We start from the raw sequence: 17681 nt of genomic DNA, 5'->3' as shown, positions 1-17681 counted from the left end.
GAGGTCCCTTTCAACTCTATTATTCTATGTTTTCTATGTTCTAAATTGGATGCTTCACAGCAGAATCAATACAGCTGGCTGGACCACACATGCATTAAATCCAGGGCTTGTATGATGAAGCTGCATCATCATCCCATCCTGTATCTTTTCCCACCCCCCCACCCCCAGGAAGAAACAAGAAGTAGCCAACACTGCAGCAGCTATAAAAGGTCTTGGGGAACTCCAGAGAGTATTAACTGATCACAGTTACTTAATACCCTTTATAATAAAAAACAACAACAGGTAATAATCTTGGTTAACCAGCTGGATGCATGTATTGTCACTGAAATTAATGTCATTCTATTTTTCTATTTTGGAACAGGGCATCCTTTTTCTTAAAGAAATGGATATTTATCTGCATGATGATTACGGTAGGGCGGCCTTGGTTAGAATAACTCCCTAGATGTGCATTTTGCCTTTCTTCCCCGGACAGTATTCAAGGTAGTGTGTCAGCTTGCCTCCGATCAATGCTTAAGAAAATAAAGACCCAACTCCATCATTTTGAAGAGATTGGTAATTTTTAATAAACATGTCAGATTGCAAAGGAAGATAAGCCAGAACGGAAAGTATCCTATAAACACAGACGTCAAATCAGCTTCCTCAACACCTGGAGGAAACTGTCTATCTGGACCCGTTCCAGTCTGGCTTCAGACCCGGTTACAGCACCGAAACGGCTTTGGTCGCGTTGGTGGATGACCTCTGGAGAGCCTGGGACAGGGGTTGTTCCTCTGTCCTGGTTCTATTAGATCTCTCGGCGGCTTTTGATACCATCGACCATGGTATCCTGCTGCGACGGTTGGGGGGATTGGGAGTGGGAGGCACCGTGTATCGGTGGTTCTCCTCCTATCTCTCTGACCGTTCGCAGACGGTGTTGGCAGGGGGGTAGAAGTCGACCCCAAGGCGCCTCACTTGTGGGGTGCCTCAGGGGTCTGTCCTCTCGCCTCTCCTGTTCAACATCTATATGAAGCCGCTGGGTGAGGTTATCCGTGGTTTTGGGGTGGACTATCATCTGTATGCTGATGACACCCAGCTGTACATTTCCACCCCAAACCACCCCAATGAAGCCGTTGAGGTGATGGGCCGGTGTCTTGAGGCCGTACGGGTCTGGATGGGGAGGAACAGGCTTCGACTCAACCCATCCAAGACAGAGTGGCTGTGGGTGCCGGCTTCCCGGTACAGTCAGCTTACACCATCGCTGACTGTGGGGGAGGAAGTACTGACCCCCAGGGAGGGAGTGCACAACTTAGGCGTTCTCCTGGACGACTGGCTGTCCTTAGAGGATCATTTGACAGCCGTCGCCAGGGGAGCTTTTTATCAGGTCCATCTGATTCGCCAGTTGCGCCCCTTCCTTGACCGGGACGCCTTACGCACGGTCACTCACGCCCTTGTCACTTCCCGCCTGGACTATTGCAATGCTCTCTACATGGGGCTCCCTTGAAGAGCACCCGGAGGCTCCAGTTAGTCCAGAATGCGGCCGCTGGTGAGGTTATCCGTGGTTTTGGGGTGGACTATCATCTGTATGCTGATGACACCCAGCTGTACATTTCACCCCAAACCACCCCAATGAAGCCGTTGAGGTGATGGGCGGTGTCTTGAGGTCAGACGGGTCTGGATGGGGAGGAACAGGCTTCGACTCAACCCATCCAAGACAGAGTGGCTGTGGGTGCCGGCTTCCCGGTACAGTCAGCTTACACCATCGCTGACTGTGGGGGAGGAAGTACTGACCCCCAGGGAGGGAGTGCACAACTTAGGCGTTCTCCTGGACGACTGGCTGTCCTTAGAGGATCATTTGACAGCCGTCGCCAGGGGAGCTTTTTATCAGGTCCATCTGATTCGCCAGTTGCGCCCCTTCCTTGACCGGGACGCCTTACGCACGGTCACTCACGCCCTTGTCACTTCCCGCCTGGACTATTGCAATGCTCTCTACATGGGGCTCCCCTTGAAGAGCACCCGGAGGCTCCAGTTAGTCCAGAATGCGGCTGCGCGGGTGATAGAGGGAGCACCGCGTTGCTCCCATATAACACCTATCCTGCGCGGCCTGCACTGGCTACCGGCAGTCTTCCGGGTGCAATTTAAGGTTTTGGTTACCATCTTTAAAGCGCTCCATGGCTTAGGACCGGGATACCTTCGAGACCGCCTTCTGCCACCGATTGCCTCCCAACGACCTGTGCGCTCCCACAGAGTGGCCCTCCTCAGGGTGCCGTCGACCAAACAATGCAGGTTGGCGACCCCCAGGGGGAGGGCCTTCTCTGTGGCGGCACCAGTCCTGTGGAATGAGCTTCCTCCTGGATTACGACAACTCCCTGACCTCCGGACCTTCAGACGTGAACTGAAGACTCTATTATTTCAGCGTGCGGGACTAGCCTAAGAAAAAAATGTTTTAACCAAATTTTAATGGGGGTTTTATTGGTTCTTATTGTTTTAGTGATCAGGCTTTGATAATATTTAGTTTTAATCTGGGTTTTAAATGTTTATTTATTATATTGTTTTATATTGTTTTAATATGCCTGTGAACCGCCCTGAGTCCTATGGGAGATGGTGCGGTATATAAGTTTAATAAATAAATAAATAAATAAATAAATAAATATCCTCTCCTGACCCATCTTCCCACCAGAATTCAAACAGTCATAATCCAATGTCGTCTTCCTCCTTGGCCACATGTAGTTTCACTTCTGATATTCTCCCTCTGTCAATCTTCTGGATGGAATGCAAAGCAGGCAACTCCCATTACATTCACACGCCAAATCAGTTCAAATGTCTGTTTGAAAGACTATCTCCCCCCACACCTGCAATGTCAACCGAACGCTGGCAACAGTACAAACTTCCCCTCTCCTCCATAAATCATGTAAGACATTCAGTAAGAAGAAAACCTTTAACTAATTAATAAAACAATAAAACAGTCTAGTAGGTGAAATACACTTAAAATAAAGTGGAGGCTGACATAGTGAGTTCTCACCAGTTCCATTATAAGCCTCAAAGCAGGATCCTTGAGAACAGAACCTATCTGCTTTTTCCTTCATCCTTGTAAGTGTTCAGAAAGAGCCTGGATTAGTCCATCCCCAGCAGAATTTTTCCCTGAAAGGCAAATCACAACGTGTGAAGGTTGCCTGCTCTCAGGTTCTCCAGCAGTTCAAGCACCAGGTAGTGGTTCACAGGGGATGCCCACACCTCCCAGCAGGATGCTGTGGGTGGAGTTGGTGGGCACCTCCTCCAGCAGGCCCAAAACTGAAGTGCCCTGGTAAGTCATCTCTATGCAGATGACTTACCATGACTTACTATGCAGGAGCACCATGACAGTGGCTTTGCAGCACCGCATCGTGATGTTCGCCTGTCCTGAGTGCGTGAGGGGCTCAGGGAGGCCAGGCGCCAGGTGAGGCAAGAGCAGGAGTGAGTAATGGATCGGCATGACATGCTGGTCCCAAGCAGCAGGTGCTGCCAGTCCCAGGTGCACCAGGTGCAGCTGGCCTCTCCTCAACACACCCGTCCCTGCCTCACCCCTCCCCTCCTTGTCATGCCTGGCCAGTGAGGAGTGGCTGGGAGTGGAGGGGCAGGCATGGCAAGGCTATTCAGCCATTTTGCCGAACTGCCCAAAAAATTAGCTATCGGTTATAGCGAACTGGTGTGAACTGGCTGAATCCTACCATTGCTCCTTTCTAAAGGGACAATTATATATATGAATTTTGCCTTCTGTGCTAGCTCATTTTGACTGGGTCGCATTAATCAATTAAATTAAGAGCTGTTGTGTTATATGTTACTGAGATAATGTGAGCAACAACTCTAGATAGGAACTTGTGTAATTATTCCATCTGGACTTGTTACAGGAGAATGTTTCGCTAGTCTACTTTTCCAAACATTTCAGAAGAGAAGAGAAGAAATCAGAGACTTCAATCTTATCTATTCTATTTTATTTATTCATTAAAGTTCTTTGCCACCTGTCTCCCTTATAAAGTAACTCTGGGTGGCTTACAGATTATAAAAAGACAAAGACTTTAAAATTAAAACAATTCAAATTAGAATTTTAGAACTGGAGAAAAAAAATCAAGAGTAAGAGACATGCAACCCAAGGATGAAGTCTTCTTATCCCATCAACCACCTCCAGCAGTGAGCATCCCCTTTAGGGCTCCAGGCCAACCATCAAATCCAAGTTTTAATACCCTTCGAGAAGGTCAAAATGATGGGAGAAGTTCTCACCTCCCATGGTGGAGTGATCATAGGGATTGGTCCACAGTGGAAGAGCCTCTTTCTTTGACCCTGCCCACCAGAATTTCTTAGCGGATAGGATCTGTAGGAGGCCTCTTCTGCTGCTGTAAGTGGCACACTATTTGGGATAGTCCCATTAGGGTGAGGCAGCTACTGAGATACAAATATAATAATACAAATCTCCAAGTCAGAATACTACATACACTATATCACCCATATAGTAACCTATAAAGGATTTAATTGATGAAGAATCTCTATTTTAAAGTAACAAAGTGATTGAAAAATCCCGAATTCAGTTGTCCTGCCTCATATATATCATAGTAATTGTGTTTATATAAAATATTACAAAATAAAATAAAAAACTGTTCGCTTATGTGATGGACCTAGGTACCTATGGATAAGTTACTGCTGGGAATTTAGCAGGTAAGACTCAGATGATCAATATAATATAGTTATATAGTGGTGTGCAGAGGTAGGCAAATATAGTAATGTGTGTCCTGCCTTAGAACTAGATTAGTTAGAACATAGAATAATAGAGTTGAAAGTATCGTGGAGGTCTTCTAATCCAATCCCCTACTTCAGCAGGAGACCTTATACCATTTCAGGTAAATTGTTGTCCAGTCTCTTTTTGAAAGCTCCAGTGATGGAGCACCTACAACTTCTGAAGGCAAGTTGTTCCATTGGTTGATTGCTCTCATCATTAAGATTTTTCTCCTTAGTTCTAGATTGCTTCTCTTCTTGGTTAATTTCCATCCATTGTTTCTGGTCTTGCCTGTTGGTACTTTGGAAAATAGTTTGACACTGTCATCTTTATGGGAACCCTTCAAATATTAGAACACTGCTATCATATCTCCCTTAGTCCTTCTTTTCATACCCAATTCCTGTAACTGTTCTTTGTATGTTTTAGTCTCTGTCCCACTAATCTTGTAACTCTTCTCTGCACTCTTTGCAGAATCTCAAACTCCTTTTTTAATATTTTGGTAATCACTAGAACAATTAATTCTACTTTTAGTACCACTTTACAAAGAAGGAAACTTGTAATGTTGTTAATACATACTGTATATTCTTTAGTTCTTTATTCTTATCAGCTGTTCTCTATTGTTCAGTTCTGGCTTTATCAATATAACATAACTTTTGGGAAGAAACATACAAATTAGTAACCCAGCACTGGAAGCCAAAATGGAGAAGATTTCCACAGCCAGTATGGATTTTCCCTTTGCACTCAAGTATGTGGGGACAAAAGTTAGCCAAACTGAGCAAAACATCAGCATACTGAAGGTGATAAACTTGGCTTCGTTGAATGTGTCTGGCAAATTTCTGGCAAAGAAAGCTACAGTGAAGCTCAGGAGTGCCAAGAAACTCATAAAGCTGAGGACACAGTAAAACATGACCATTGAGCCTTCATTACATTCGAGCAGAATTTCTTCCGCTAAAGAATGCATATCAAAATCTGGGAATGGGGGAGTGATTATCAACCACATGGTACAAATAATGAGTTGGACAAAGGAGCATAGAAAAACAATGGAGGTAGCCAGGGGTTTTTTCATATACTTCCTCATTTGGGAATCGGGCTTCGTGGCCTTAAAAGCAAGAACTACGATGATGGTTTTGGCCAAGACACAAGATACGGCAAATGTAAAGATGATACCAAAGGCACTTTGTCGGAAAAGACATGACAACTTTCTGGGCTGGCCAATGAACAGTAAAGCACAAAGGAATGAGAGCATGAGAGAAATAAGGAGAGCATAAGTGAGATTCCTATTATTGGCTTTGACAATGGGAGTGCCTTGATGTTTAATGAATATCACAAGTATCAACATTGTAATTAAAAAAAGACAGAGTGCAAGAATCGTCAAACCAAATCCCAAAGGTTCTCTGTAAGAGAGATAAGTGATTTTTTTCAGAAGACATCCATCTTTAGCATCGTTTGGAAATTGTCCTTCTGGGCACTGAACACAGTCATCCATGTCTGGAAGAGAAAATATATATCAATAATGTCATTCATTTCAAACATCATGTGATCTCTGAAGCTGGCCTAACTGAGGTCATCTTGTTGCCACCATGGTGCTGAGGGATGGGGAAAGGGGAATAGAGATAGCTGGGGTTTGTAGCCAAAACAAAATAGTTTCCCCTGAGAACCAAGGACATTCCCACAGGTGACTGAAAGGAAAAGGAGTGAAGTTTCCAAGCAACTGGACAGTGCCTTGATTGGACCATATGACTGGGAAAGGGGGAAAACTTTACTTTTAATTAGATGACAACCGCAGGAGCCTTTAGAATCTATTTTCACCCATCTGTGCCAATATCAAATGTCCAATAAACCTGTTCATTGAGGAACATGCTTGCCTTCGAATTCTGTTTGCTACGGGTTTATTACTTGGAGCCCGGACACATCATTTTGTAGTGACACAACTATGAAGAGGGTCAATTGGATTAAAATTTTAAAGGAACGCATAGAATCTTCTTTAGTCAACTTTAGTACAAACATTATCTAACAATCCAGATCTTACACTATCCATGAAAAATGGTGAATACATTTATATTGAATGTTATACCTTCTTCAACAGTACAGGTTGGGATTATCTAGACTCTGTATGTCTTTCCATTTTGTGAAGGGCCAACTACTGGCTTCATTAATTGAATGGAGACAATCTTTACAAGCTCTTGATTCCATTGTTACCAACAGTTACTTCCACCCAGTATGGTCCAGTAAGCTCTCTTTTTCTCTGGTTCAATTCTTTATGGTTCTGGCAATTGATCGTTGAAAGGGGACCTCAGTCCCTTTCACTCACATTATAAAGGGAATAGCATAATACGCATACAGGGTGTGCCAAATGGTTTGGTTCTGGGTGGAAAACCCAGGGTCTTACACAATTAGGCCTTCAGAAAAGTAATAAATATTCCAAATATAATGTTTAAGGATTAAATACTTAGTGTTTTGTTCTCCTTTTCTTTCGGTTCTTGCTCTTTCACAAACCTGAAATAATCTTAAACTCATAATACAAAACAGAAATCTGAGCTGTTAAATATGATGCTAATGAATTACATACAACATTGCAAATGCAAAGGAAGACTGGTGTTGGTGGCCTAGAGGTGGAGCTCTTGCCTCACAATCAGAAGGCTGTGAGTTCGATCCTAGGTAGAGGCAGATATTTCTCTCTCTGAGCACAATGAGACTATATCTGCTGAAAAAAAAACACTCTGCATTGGTGACAGGAAGGGCATCCGGCCAGTAAACACTCAGCTCCATTCAGTTGCCCAGACTCTACCCTGTAAGGGATTATGGGCAGTGGTGGGATTCAGCCAGTTCACACCACTTCGGGAGAACCGCTTGTTAACTGTCTGAGCAGTTTGGCAAACTGGTTGTTGGAAGAAATCATTAGGGCAGAGAAATTACTTGAATCCCACCACTGATTATGGGGTCATTAAAAGAAGATGATTGTATATGCAAAGGAACTGCCTACGTCAAATATCAAAACATCTGAGAATTCTAGGTTTGTTTTTTCCTCACCCTTCTGGGTTGAAATCTTTCCTTCTGGACATGGAAGACAATCATAACAGCAAAAGGGCTTCCCCTCCTTCTTCCTCTTATAGAATCCTTGATGGCAATTATCGTTACAAACTGAAATAGGTTGAAACTTAATGTAAAAGAAAGAATATCAAGTTATCATATCAATAAATATGTCTAGGGAGTTTGAAACAAAATTGATTAAGAATGATTTGATCTGCTTGGCAAAACTGTTAAGCTATGTTCTTTATACATTGTGTTTTTAGAGTTACTGAAATAATAACATTTAGTTGAAATAACTATGAAAAATGTTCGCCTATTTCAGAGATTTTCTTGATGTTTCTGATTACCCTAAAGTACAAAAGCACTTTTGTACTTTAACAGTTTTTCTTACTGTTGCCTGTATAGATAGCTTATGTGTAATTGACATATCTCCTCTCTAATTATCTTGAAGTCTTTATATTTGGCTTTTCTTATAGATCTTGAGTGTGGATTTTTGTACTAGTTGGCATACACATGCATACCTTGTTTCTCCAAAAATAAGACCCAACAGGAAAATAAGTCCTAGCATGATTTTTCAAGATGCTCGTAGTATAAGACCTACCCCGAAAATAAGCCCCAATTAAGATTGTCAGCCAGATGGGAGCATTTAGTACCTGTTTCCCCCAAAATCAGTCCTAACCAGAAAATAAGCCTAGATGTGTCTTTTGGAGCAAAAATTAATTTAATATATAAAAAAGGAAAGAAAGGTGGTAAATTATTTTTCAAACACAGCAATTCCATTATTTTCCAATATTATTCAAAGGCCTTCATCCTTTTCTCATTATAAAAGTCAAAACTAAATTAATTATTAACAGATTAATAGCAATACTCCTTTACTGCAAAACTGGTGTATATTTTTCTTTCAATGGTTGTATGATTATTGTTTTAGTCAACTCTCATGCCCTCCATAAGGGATAATTCTAGTGAATTAGGCTGTTACTTAAATTCCCTATGAATTGATATTTCTTTCAATATTACCTTAAACCTTGATTTGGATAAATCTCACTTAACAAGAAGTGAGAAAAAATGAATTAAATACTTTTGTTCTCCCAAATTTTTTTTTTTTTTTTGTTTACATTTATACCCCGCCCTTCTCCGAATACTCAGGGTGGCTTACAGTGTGTAAGGCAATAGTCTCATTCTATTGAAAATTAAGAAAACACCCTATCCCTTTTCATGCATAGAAATAGCAGAACAGTGTCTGATATCACATAGATATCATATTATGTGATATTAGGAGCTTCAGGGCACATTGTGCAATATATTATTTATTTTCAGTCCATTAAGGTGAAGAGGCAAAATTCTTTGGAAGGCTCCCATTGCTTCTCTGCAATCCAATATTTAGGGCCAACACCAATGATTTCCTTGGCCAAACATTAGATCTGGCATTTTTACATCTGTGTTAGTCTTGCAAGGTAGTCCAGACAGGAAGCAAGTCCAGATGAACCAACTCTACTTTATTGTAAAGTTATATTAACAAAATCTTGCAAGTCTGGAAGTACATTTCTCCCTTTACTCTTGCCAGAAAACAAGGGAGAGTCCCTTCTGAGATTTTTGCTATATCCCTTTGCTTCTGTGGGCTAAGCTGCCTCTTATCTGACTATTAGTTTGACTGTGGTTCTTCACAATGTCTCCCAAGGTCCTTCCCTTATACCATTACATCTGAAAACACTTCAGGAAATGGAAGCATCCTTACATGATTGAACTTGTTAGGCCATACAATGCTATTGTCCTTAATGGAGAATATACTCTTTGAAGAAGCATATGGGTCAATCTTTCCAACTTTTGCTTTCAGGAAAGACTGATTTGGGAAGGTTATCCAGTTGATAATATCAAATCCAGCTATTCTTTCTCCATTTTGGTCAAAGGAAATTTGGTCTCCAGCACTGTTGTTGAATGATACTTTTCGTAGAAAGTGATGAAGCTAAGATCAAATTGGGGAAAACATTTTAAAACAACACACAGGGAGACCGTGACTTTGTGTCAGATTGGTCTAAAAAGTGGCAACTTCAAATCTCAACCAACAGATGCTCTGTCTTGCACACTGGAAAACAAAACAAAAAAAAAACCATAAAATACAAATTAGATGGACATGACCTTATAGATGACCCTCACTCTGTCAAGGACCTTGGAGTACTCATTTCTAAAGATCTAAGTGCCAGAGCCCAATGTAACAACATTGCCAAAAAGGCACTAAGAGTTGTTAACCTAATCTTCCATAGCTTCTTCTCTGGTAATATTGTACTACTAACTAGAGCATGCAAAACATTTGCTAGACCAATTCTTGAATACAGCTCATCTGTCTGGAAGCTGCATCGCATATCAGACATAAATACAATTGAGAGAGTCCATAGATATTTCACAAAAAGAGTCCTCCACTCCTCTCCTTGCAATGAAATACCTTATGCCACCAGACTCCAAATTTTGGGCTTAGACAACTTAGAACTACACAGACTTCAGTTGTCTGTATGTACTGATACTACTTAAAATTATCTACCACAATGTCCTACCTGTCAATAACTACTTCAGCTTCAACCACAACAATACACAAGCACACAATAGATACAAACTTATGGTAAACTGCTCCAAACTTGACTGCAGAAAATATGACTTCAGTAACAGAGTGGTCAATGTCTGGAATGCACTACCTGACTCTGTAGTTTCTTCCCCAAACCCCCAAATCTTTCAGCTTAAACTGTCTACTGTTGACCTCACCCTATTCCTAATAGGTCTGTAAGGAGCGTGCATAAGTGCACCTGCGTGCCTACCATCCATGTCCTAATATTCCTTTTTTACTTACTCATTTCATGTATCCAAATTATGTTTATACTTTTACCTGTTATCTTATATATGATAGACAAAAATAAATAAATAAAATAAATAATAATAATAATAATAATAATAATAATAATAATAACAATAATAACAATAACAATAATAATAATAATAATAATAATAATAATAATAATAATAATAATAATAATAATAATAATAATAATAATAATAATAATAATAATAATAATAATAATAATAATATTTTAGTATCATAATTTTGAAAAAGCAACATAGAATTGCTAATTTATCTGTCAGGCACAAGAAATTAGGAACCAAGGTTGTTCAAATGTGTACAAGTTTATTCCATGTTATCTTTCTACAAGAATCTGAATTACTAAAGCCAAGGCAAAATGGTGGTAGATAAGAGTCAATGGGATTCAAGGAGGACTGGATTTAGCTCTCTTATGGATTTCATACTGATGGAATGAAGGATTCCAAACTGATGTTTGTGCTTGACGCTTGCCTTGGACTCAGCCTGGTCATCTTCAACAATATCCTATTATATTAAGCAATGTTTCTCAGCTTCAGCAACTTAAATGTGTGGAACCCAACTAGCTGGAGAATTCTGTGACTTGAAGCCTATTCATCTGAAAGTTGACATGCTTGAAAAATACTGGACTAGAGGTACAGAATTGACAAAAGTAACATTTTCTTCCAATGGGAAAAAATACATAGAGAAATGAATTGCAACAGTGTGGAAATTAGTAGACCTGAAACAAATGTTTATTTATAATCCCAACATTTAATTTATTATAGGAACATCCATGAGAGTATCTCTTGAGATCAAAGTGTTCCTTATGGTTAAACCAACATCTTGTTTTCTTGAGCGAGTGACTAAATATCAGAAATATGGATTCTCCTATTTGATACAAAGTTTGGAGCAGGATGGAGCTGCCCATCCAAAGTCAACAGAGGGAACTATATTGTTTTCAATCCTGTCTGATAGGACATAAATTATAATCCAGTTAATCCTCATTGCAGAGCCCTGTAATTACATTAAACTTTGTGATCTGTTATTAATTTCCAAAATGCTGTACTTTCTGTCATCATTTGGAAGTGTAAGGATGGCAATCAGACACAATTCTCCATTTTCAATATCATGTTCTGTTCTGTTCTGCTCTATTCTGCTCTGTTCTGCTCTACTCTACTCTACTCTACTCTACACTACTTTATGGTGACTCATCAGCTAAGGGCAAGCAGAGCTAATGTGGAAATATTTCACAGAAGGACCTTTTTCCTTCTAAATCAAGGGTCCCCAGCCTCTGGGCTGTGGACCATCACCAAAAACTGGACCATGCAAATGAGCAAAGCCATGCATGGGTGATATGCAGGCAGTGCACTAAACCACTCCTCCCTCTGGTCTGTGAAAAAACCTCCACTGGTCCCTGGTACACAAAGGTTTGGGGGCCAGTGTTCTAAGTTATTTGTTACTCCTATTCTTTATACTTTTGCATATAAAGCTGTGATAAACCGTTTTCCACTTGTGACATAGAATAGAAAAAAACAGAATAACAGAGTTGAAAAGGACCTTGGAGATCTTATAGTTCAACTCCCTACTCAAGCAAGAGACCCTCTACCATTTCAGATAAACAACTGCCCAGTCTCTTCTTAAAAGCCTCAAGTGATGGAGCATCCACATCTTCCAAAGGCAAGCCTGCTCATAAGTTGTCGCATTGGTCATTTTACTGGTTAATGGCTCTCACTGTTAGGACATTTCTACTTAGGTCTAGGTTGCGGGAGGCGCAGACACAACACCTTCTCTCTACAGCTGTACTGTATATATGATACATATAAGGATATATACTGTACCTGCCAAGAGTATCGATTGAGAAGTTTCTTTCTCTGCCCCTTTACTATTATTTTTTGCTTGAATTTCAAGAAACGTATGTGGTGCAGAGCATGTACTACAGCATAGACTGCATTGTATATGCTATAGCTGTGAGCCGTCATCTTCATTTCAAAGAGAGAACCAGGAAGAGACTCCAGTTTTTCAAACCCAGTGCAAGTTTTCTCAGACAGGTTTTCAGAGAAAAAACATTCAAACACACTTTCCCAGAAGCTCTGGATAAAACCATCTTCTTTTTCTGAGATAGGGTTTCTGGTCCGAAGAAACTCTCGGAATCCTGACACTTTATTTGAGTGGACTGCCAAGGATATAGCACCATGAAGGAAATCTATGCTCCAGCTGCTTTGGAAAGCAAAGGAAGTGAAATCCATTTGGGCCATCATAATCCAGACTTTGTCACCTGGCTTCGAAGATATATCTGAATATACTGAACCTGCTATCAGCAATCTTAAAGCTGCCATCGTCTGTATTTCTCCATGTATGAGCAAAACATTGGAAGTATTTCTCATGATGATCTTGTAAATTTCAAGACTTTCTTCTATAAGTTTCTGCAGTTCCCCAGTAAATCCTTGTTTGGGGAGACTTTGTATGAAATCAAAACAAATGCCCCTCTCTGAGAAAAAGGGAAGGACATTCTGCACAAATCTTTCCCCGTTGTCATCATCGAGATAAAGCACCCCAATCCATGTCCACCTGAAATGCAGAAGTAAGTGAAGAATCCCATTATATTGATGAGTGCTTTTTGGGAACATCTGTTGGACAAAGCCAGCTTGGCTTCTGTAAGGCAGTACTGGAGCAGATCCATATGTAACCTTTTTAAAAAATAAAAAATAAAAAAAAGATTTTTTAAAATTACGTTATAATAACTGTGGGTGAATATATTTGAGCACCACAATATAAAAAAAGATGTGGAGACTCTAGAAAGAGTGCAGAGAAGATCAACAAAGTTGATTAGGGGTCTGGAGGGTAAAACATATGAAGAAAGTTTGCAGGAACCGGGTTTATCTAGTTTAATGAAAAGAAGGACTAGGGGAGACATGATAGCAGTGTTCCAATAATTCCCAAGCTGCCACAAAGAAAAGGGAGTCAAGCTGTTCTCCAAAGCACCTGAAGGTAGGACAAGAAGCAATGAGTGGAAATTAATCAAGAAGAGAAGCAATGTAGAACTAAGGAAAAAATAATCAATGAAACAGCTTGTCTTCAGAAGTTGTGCGTGCTTTATCACTGGAAGTATTTAAGAAGAGATTAGAGAATCATTTGTCTGAAATGGTATAGGGTTTCCTACTTAAGCAGGAGGTGGATTAGAAGACCTCCAAGGTTCCTTCAAATTCTGTTATTCTCTTCTGTTTGTTAGAAACCCAACCAAACTTATCTTCTGTTGTGAAGGATAATCCTTACGATGATGTATGACATCATAAAATCTAAACACACTATTATCCCATATTAGCTTCTAGAAACTAATCAAATTATGAAAAGGATAAAAATCTATTATTCTCAATTTTGGAATATTTTGGACATACCTTCTGCAAAAAAAGAAATGGTGGACACGATGCAAAATTTGATCAAGGGAAAAATATTTTAGTCTCTATAATCAGAGGAATTATGATGTTCAAATATGAAGAATGAAAGTCACCATGTAGTCGCAACTCTTAAAAACCACAGAGTTTCCCCCTTATTTTAATCATGCCAATAAGGGAAGCATCAGCGCTATAGATCTTCCTTACCTGTGGGATCTTGTAGAGACCAAGGATGGTGGCCATATGGAGGCAGACATTTGAATTAGGTCCCCCAATGACTGCAACTGCATCGTTTCTACTATCACACTTGTAGTTTGGAAGGAACCTCTTCTGGCTGGAGAGAAGTTCCAATGAGGCAAGATAAGTCCAGCTGGCACTGAAATGGCTGTTATAGATCTGGAAACCCAGAGTGATGTTTGGCAAAATATGTGGGTTTTCATTGATTTCTTTTACAGCAAATACCAGGGCCAAGATATGCTGATAATGCTGAGTCAATACCCTATAAAAAGTACATAAGAGATAACCATATCCTTCAAAATGTTATATTTGCTCAATATAGCAATACTTGTATTAAATATACATCAAATAAATTATTCTGCAACTGAGATAGATTATGTATCTCTTACGATGCGAAGAAAAAATACACTCTTGTAAGGTATCACTTCTTGAAATTTGTATGTGAATTTAATTTGGAACTTCTAATCAGCATGCACACAATAATTTTGTTATATGTTTTGGGAAATCTGCATCTGTCTACAATCGGTAAAGACAAACCATGCATACATTTGTGTTAAGATTGTAAATGATACTCCTTCATTCATTTACAGGGCTGACTAGAGAGCTGTGCATGATTCATGCACAATAATTTTGCTTTTGAAAAGAGTGTATCTTTAAAAAAATAAACTTGTTAACATAAGGGCTGCAGTTCTTGTTTGCAAATATACCCTGGATAAACATAAACAGAAAATATTTGCTGCTTTTGTTGGGGAATCAAAACCTTGTTAGCACACAACAGTCTTTAAGATGTTACAAAATGCAACTTGAGCTGTCCAGCCTCAAAAACCTCAGAGAAGGTCACAAATATTAAGAAGAACAGAATGTATGGCTTCTATTAATAAAGGAACACATTATTATTAAGCTTCTCTGCTAAAACTAGAATGAGGTCATATTACAAATGATATGAATCAGAATAAAGTTCATCTATAAAGCAACTTGCTCTGAGAGAGAGTCAGGAGAGATACACATTGTGATTCAATCATATCTCAGGTTCTTACGGAATATCATCAAAGTTCTCTGGAGATGGTATTTTTTCATAGGATAAGGCACGTGAAAGCACATTACTCTGAGAAGTAATGCTTGCAATGTTAAATTCTCCAAAATGGTAATATTTGTGAAGAATTGGAAGAAGCACCCGAGTTGCAAGTTTATCTACAGGGCATTTACTAGCCGTGTGAGGTAACAAAGCTAATGCCAACATTATTATCACCACCATCTTGTTCGTTGATTTTAAAAAATGATAGTGGAGAAGATCTTAGTGTCACACCTTGATTTAACTGACTGCTATTGCAGAAGGTTTTCCTGTAAAACAAAGCCCTGGGCGTATAGATCAATTGTTGGGATGGAAAAGACATTAAACGTGATATGTAGCTTTGCTACCACTGATAGACAGAAAGCTGTCAATTTAATTATGGTTATTTTGATAATAATTATTTACTCAAAGCTGCTGTTGCTTTGCAGTCTTGGGTCCACAGCAAGTTCAGTTAACCTTTTTGTGGGTGTTTAAGTCCATGGATAAGTTGACATCAGTGTCTCCCATAAAGTTAAATGAAAATTAATGTTAATGTGTTATATATGTTATATAACCTAACCTTTAACTCATCCTACTCTAGGAAGTGTTATATATAACTTGATTCATTTTATTTGTTTAAGTAACCTTTGTGATTGTAGTCACAAATGTTCTCTGGGGACACATAACAGTGAGCTTGAAATGATAGCAAATGATCACTCATTTGGTTTTCTTACATAATCAGATCTTCATTCCTGCTTGATAGTATTTGCCGTGGGAGGAAAAGAGTAATTAAAATTAATCTAGGAATCATCCTATGAAGAGCTGACAAAGGAGTGTGTGAAAGTAACTCATTCAAAAATTGTGGCATTTATGCTGAACTGAACACTAACCTAAATTAACTCATTGGTATCTTTCCAGACTGATAATTACATTTTTTCCCCAGAAAATGCCCCAAATACATGCTGAATACATTAGAAACAAAACAAAAATAAAAATAGAAGTCACGGTTATATCCAGAGCGGTTGCGTTGACCTCTCTGCATACATCTTCATTTTTGCTACAGATGTTTTGTTGACAAAGACATAAACTTGAGTCATGACAGGTGAAAACACTGTTCCAATCCCCCCCTTGCAATGATAAATGACAATTTAGGGTTACAGGATTCTCCTTTTAATTGTTGACTACCAATCAGACAGTGGGGTTCCACTTTCATTAATCATGAAAGTATTCTATGTGAAACAAAGAGTCAACTTTCGCTCCTTTTTATATCCTTGAATTCTCTTGAAGAACTAGCAAGATTAGTATCCTCTATGGCCATGAAATACGAACAGAATTGTGGAATATCCCAGGGTCCTCTTGTTGCATGAGTCTGGGAGGAGTTTTCAGAAGTAGAATTTAGTCAAGTGGTTCCCAAAGTGTGCGGTACCACCCCCTGGGGGGTGGTGGGATGACTTAGGGGGGAGATAAGAGGCAAGGGGGGCAGCAGGGGAGCACTAAGAGGCAAGAGGGTTGGCAGAGGAGTGCTGGAGGTGGGCCCCTCGCAGCCTTGCTGGCTCGGCCCACCGCTTGCCCCACCCATCCCCACCACTATTTATTGGCCTCACAGTACACAAACAGTTTGTTAAATTGCTGGCTCGCCCGCCCCTCACCCCACCCGCCCCACCACTATTTATTGGCTGGCCTCGCTGTACACGAACCATTTGTTAAATTGCTGGCTCGCCTGCCCCTTGTCCCGCCCTGCCCCACCACTATTTATTGACCTCACAGCACACCAAACTGTTTGTTAAATGGCTGGTTCGCCAGCCCCTCACCATGCCATGCCCCACCACTATTTATTGGCCTCTCTCACAGGGTTGCATAGCTTGCCTTTGTGACACACCGAGGCATAGCTGCAACTATTCTTTGGCTCCTCAACCATGTGGCCCAGCCTACTTTCCTACCTTTGCCATGGCCTATGATGTGGTGGCCTCCCACTCTGCTCCCGAATGCTCACCTCGGACTGCTCCCAACCACTCCAACAGCAGAACAGGCAAGTACAGCCGAGTGCACCCTCGAGGAAGTGGGGCTGAGAAAGGTGGTCAACCTGCACCCACTTGGCTGCCGGCCACAGTCTACCTTCATCCAAGTGCCTTGCTAGTGGTTGGCGACTACGTTTCTAGTGAGGCGCTTGGATGGGGTAGCCAGCAGTCATGAGCCAGCAGCCATGAGCCACCCTATCCAAGTGCCTCACTAGCCACCCCATCCAAGTGCCTCGCTAGCCATATGGCCGCCAGCCACTAGTGAGGCACTTGGATGGGGCTAGGCCGTGGTCGGTGGCCATGTAGCTAGCAAGGCACTTTGATCAGGTGGCCAGCGAGTTGCTTGGATGGGGTATCTAGCGGCCCGCACAGCGCCAGCCTACCCTAC

The 17681-nt window shown here is 40.6% G+C and overlaps 1 protein-coding gene across 1 annotated transcript; it reads right to left on the bottom strand.

Moving 5' to 3' along the window:
* Nucleotides 1-5306: 5306 nt before the first annotated feature.
* LOC131198676 (vomeronasal type-2 receptor 26-like) lies at nt 5307-13222 on the bottom strand. The gene is made up of 4 exons (XM_058183574.1): nt 12434-13222; nt 9486-9713; nt 7751-7877; nt 5307-6208 (listed from the first exon to the last, which is right to left on the bottom strand). The coding sequence occupies exons 1-4, from the start codon at nt 13220-13222 to the stop codon at nt 5307-5309; spliced, it is 2046 nt and encodes a 681-aa protein (XP_058039557.1).
* Between the last annotated feature and the right edge of the window lie 4459 nt (nt 13223-17681).

Source organism: Ahaetulla prasina, chromosome 4 (assembly GCF_028640845.1).
Source record: "Ahaetulla prasina isolate Xishuangbanna chromosome 4, ASM2864084v1, whole genome shotgun sequence".
Classification (NCBI taxonomy): Eukaryota; Metazoa; Chordata; class Lepidosauria; order Squamata; family Colubridae; genus Ahaetulla; species Ahaetulla prasina.
The sequence above is the reverse complement of the archived record's forward strand: the minus strand, read 5'-3'. Positions and strand labels throughout refer to the sequence as shown.

Excerpts from the sequence above, each read along its gene's own strand:
- LOC131198676 (XM_058183574.1), bottom strand. The coding sequence starts at position 13,222 with ATGTTCCCAAAAAGCACTCATCAATATAATGGGATTCTTCACTTACTT. Across the intron at positions 7,878-9,485 it reads GGCCTAACAAGTTCAATCAT|TTTCAACCTATTTCAGTTTG; the intron begins GTAAGGATGCTT and ends TTTTACATTAAG. Across the intron at positions 6,209-7,750 it reads AAAGATTTCAACCCAGAAGG|ACATGGATGACTGTGTTCAG; the intron begins GTGAGGAAAAAA and ends TTTCTCTTCCAG.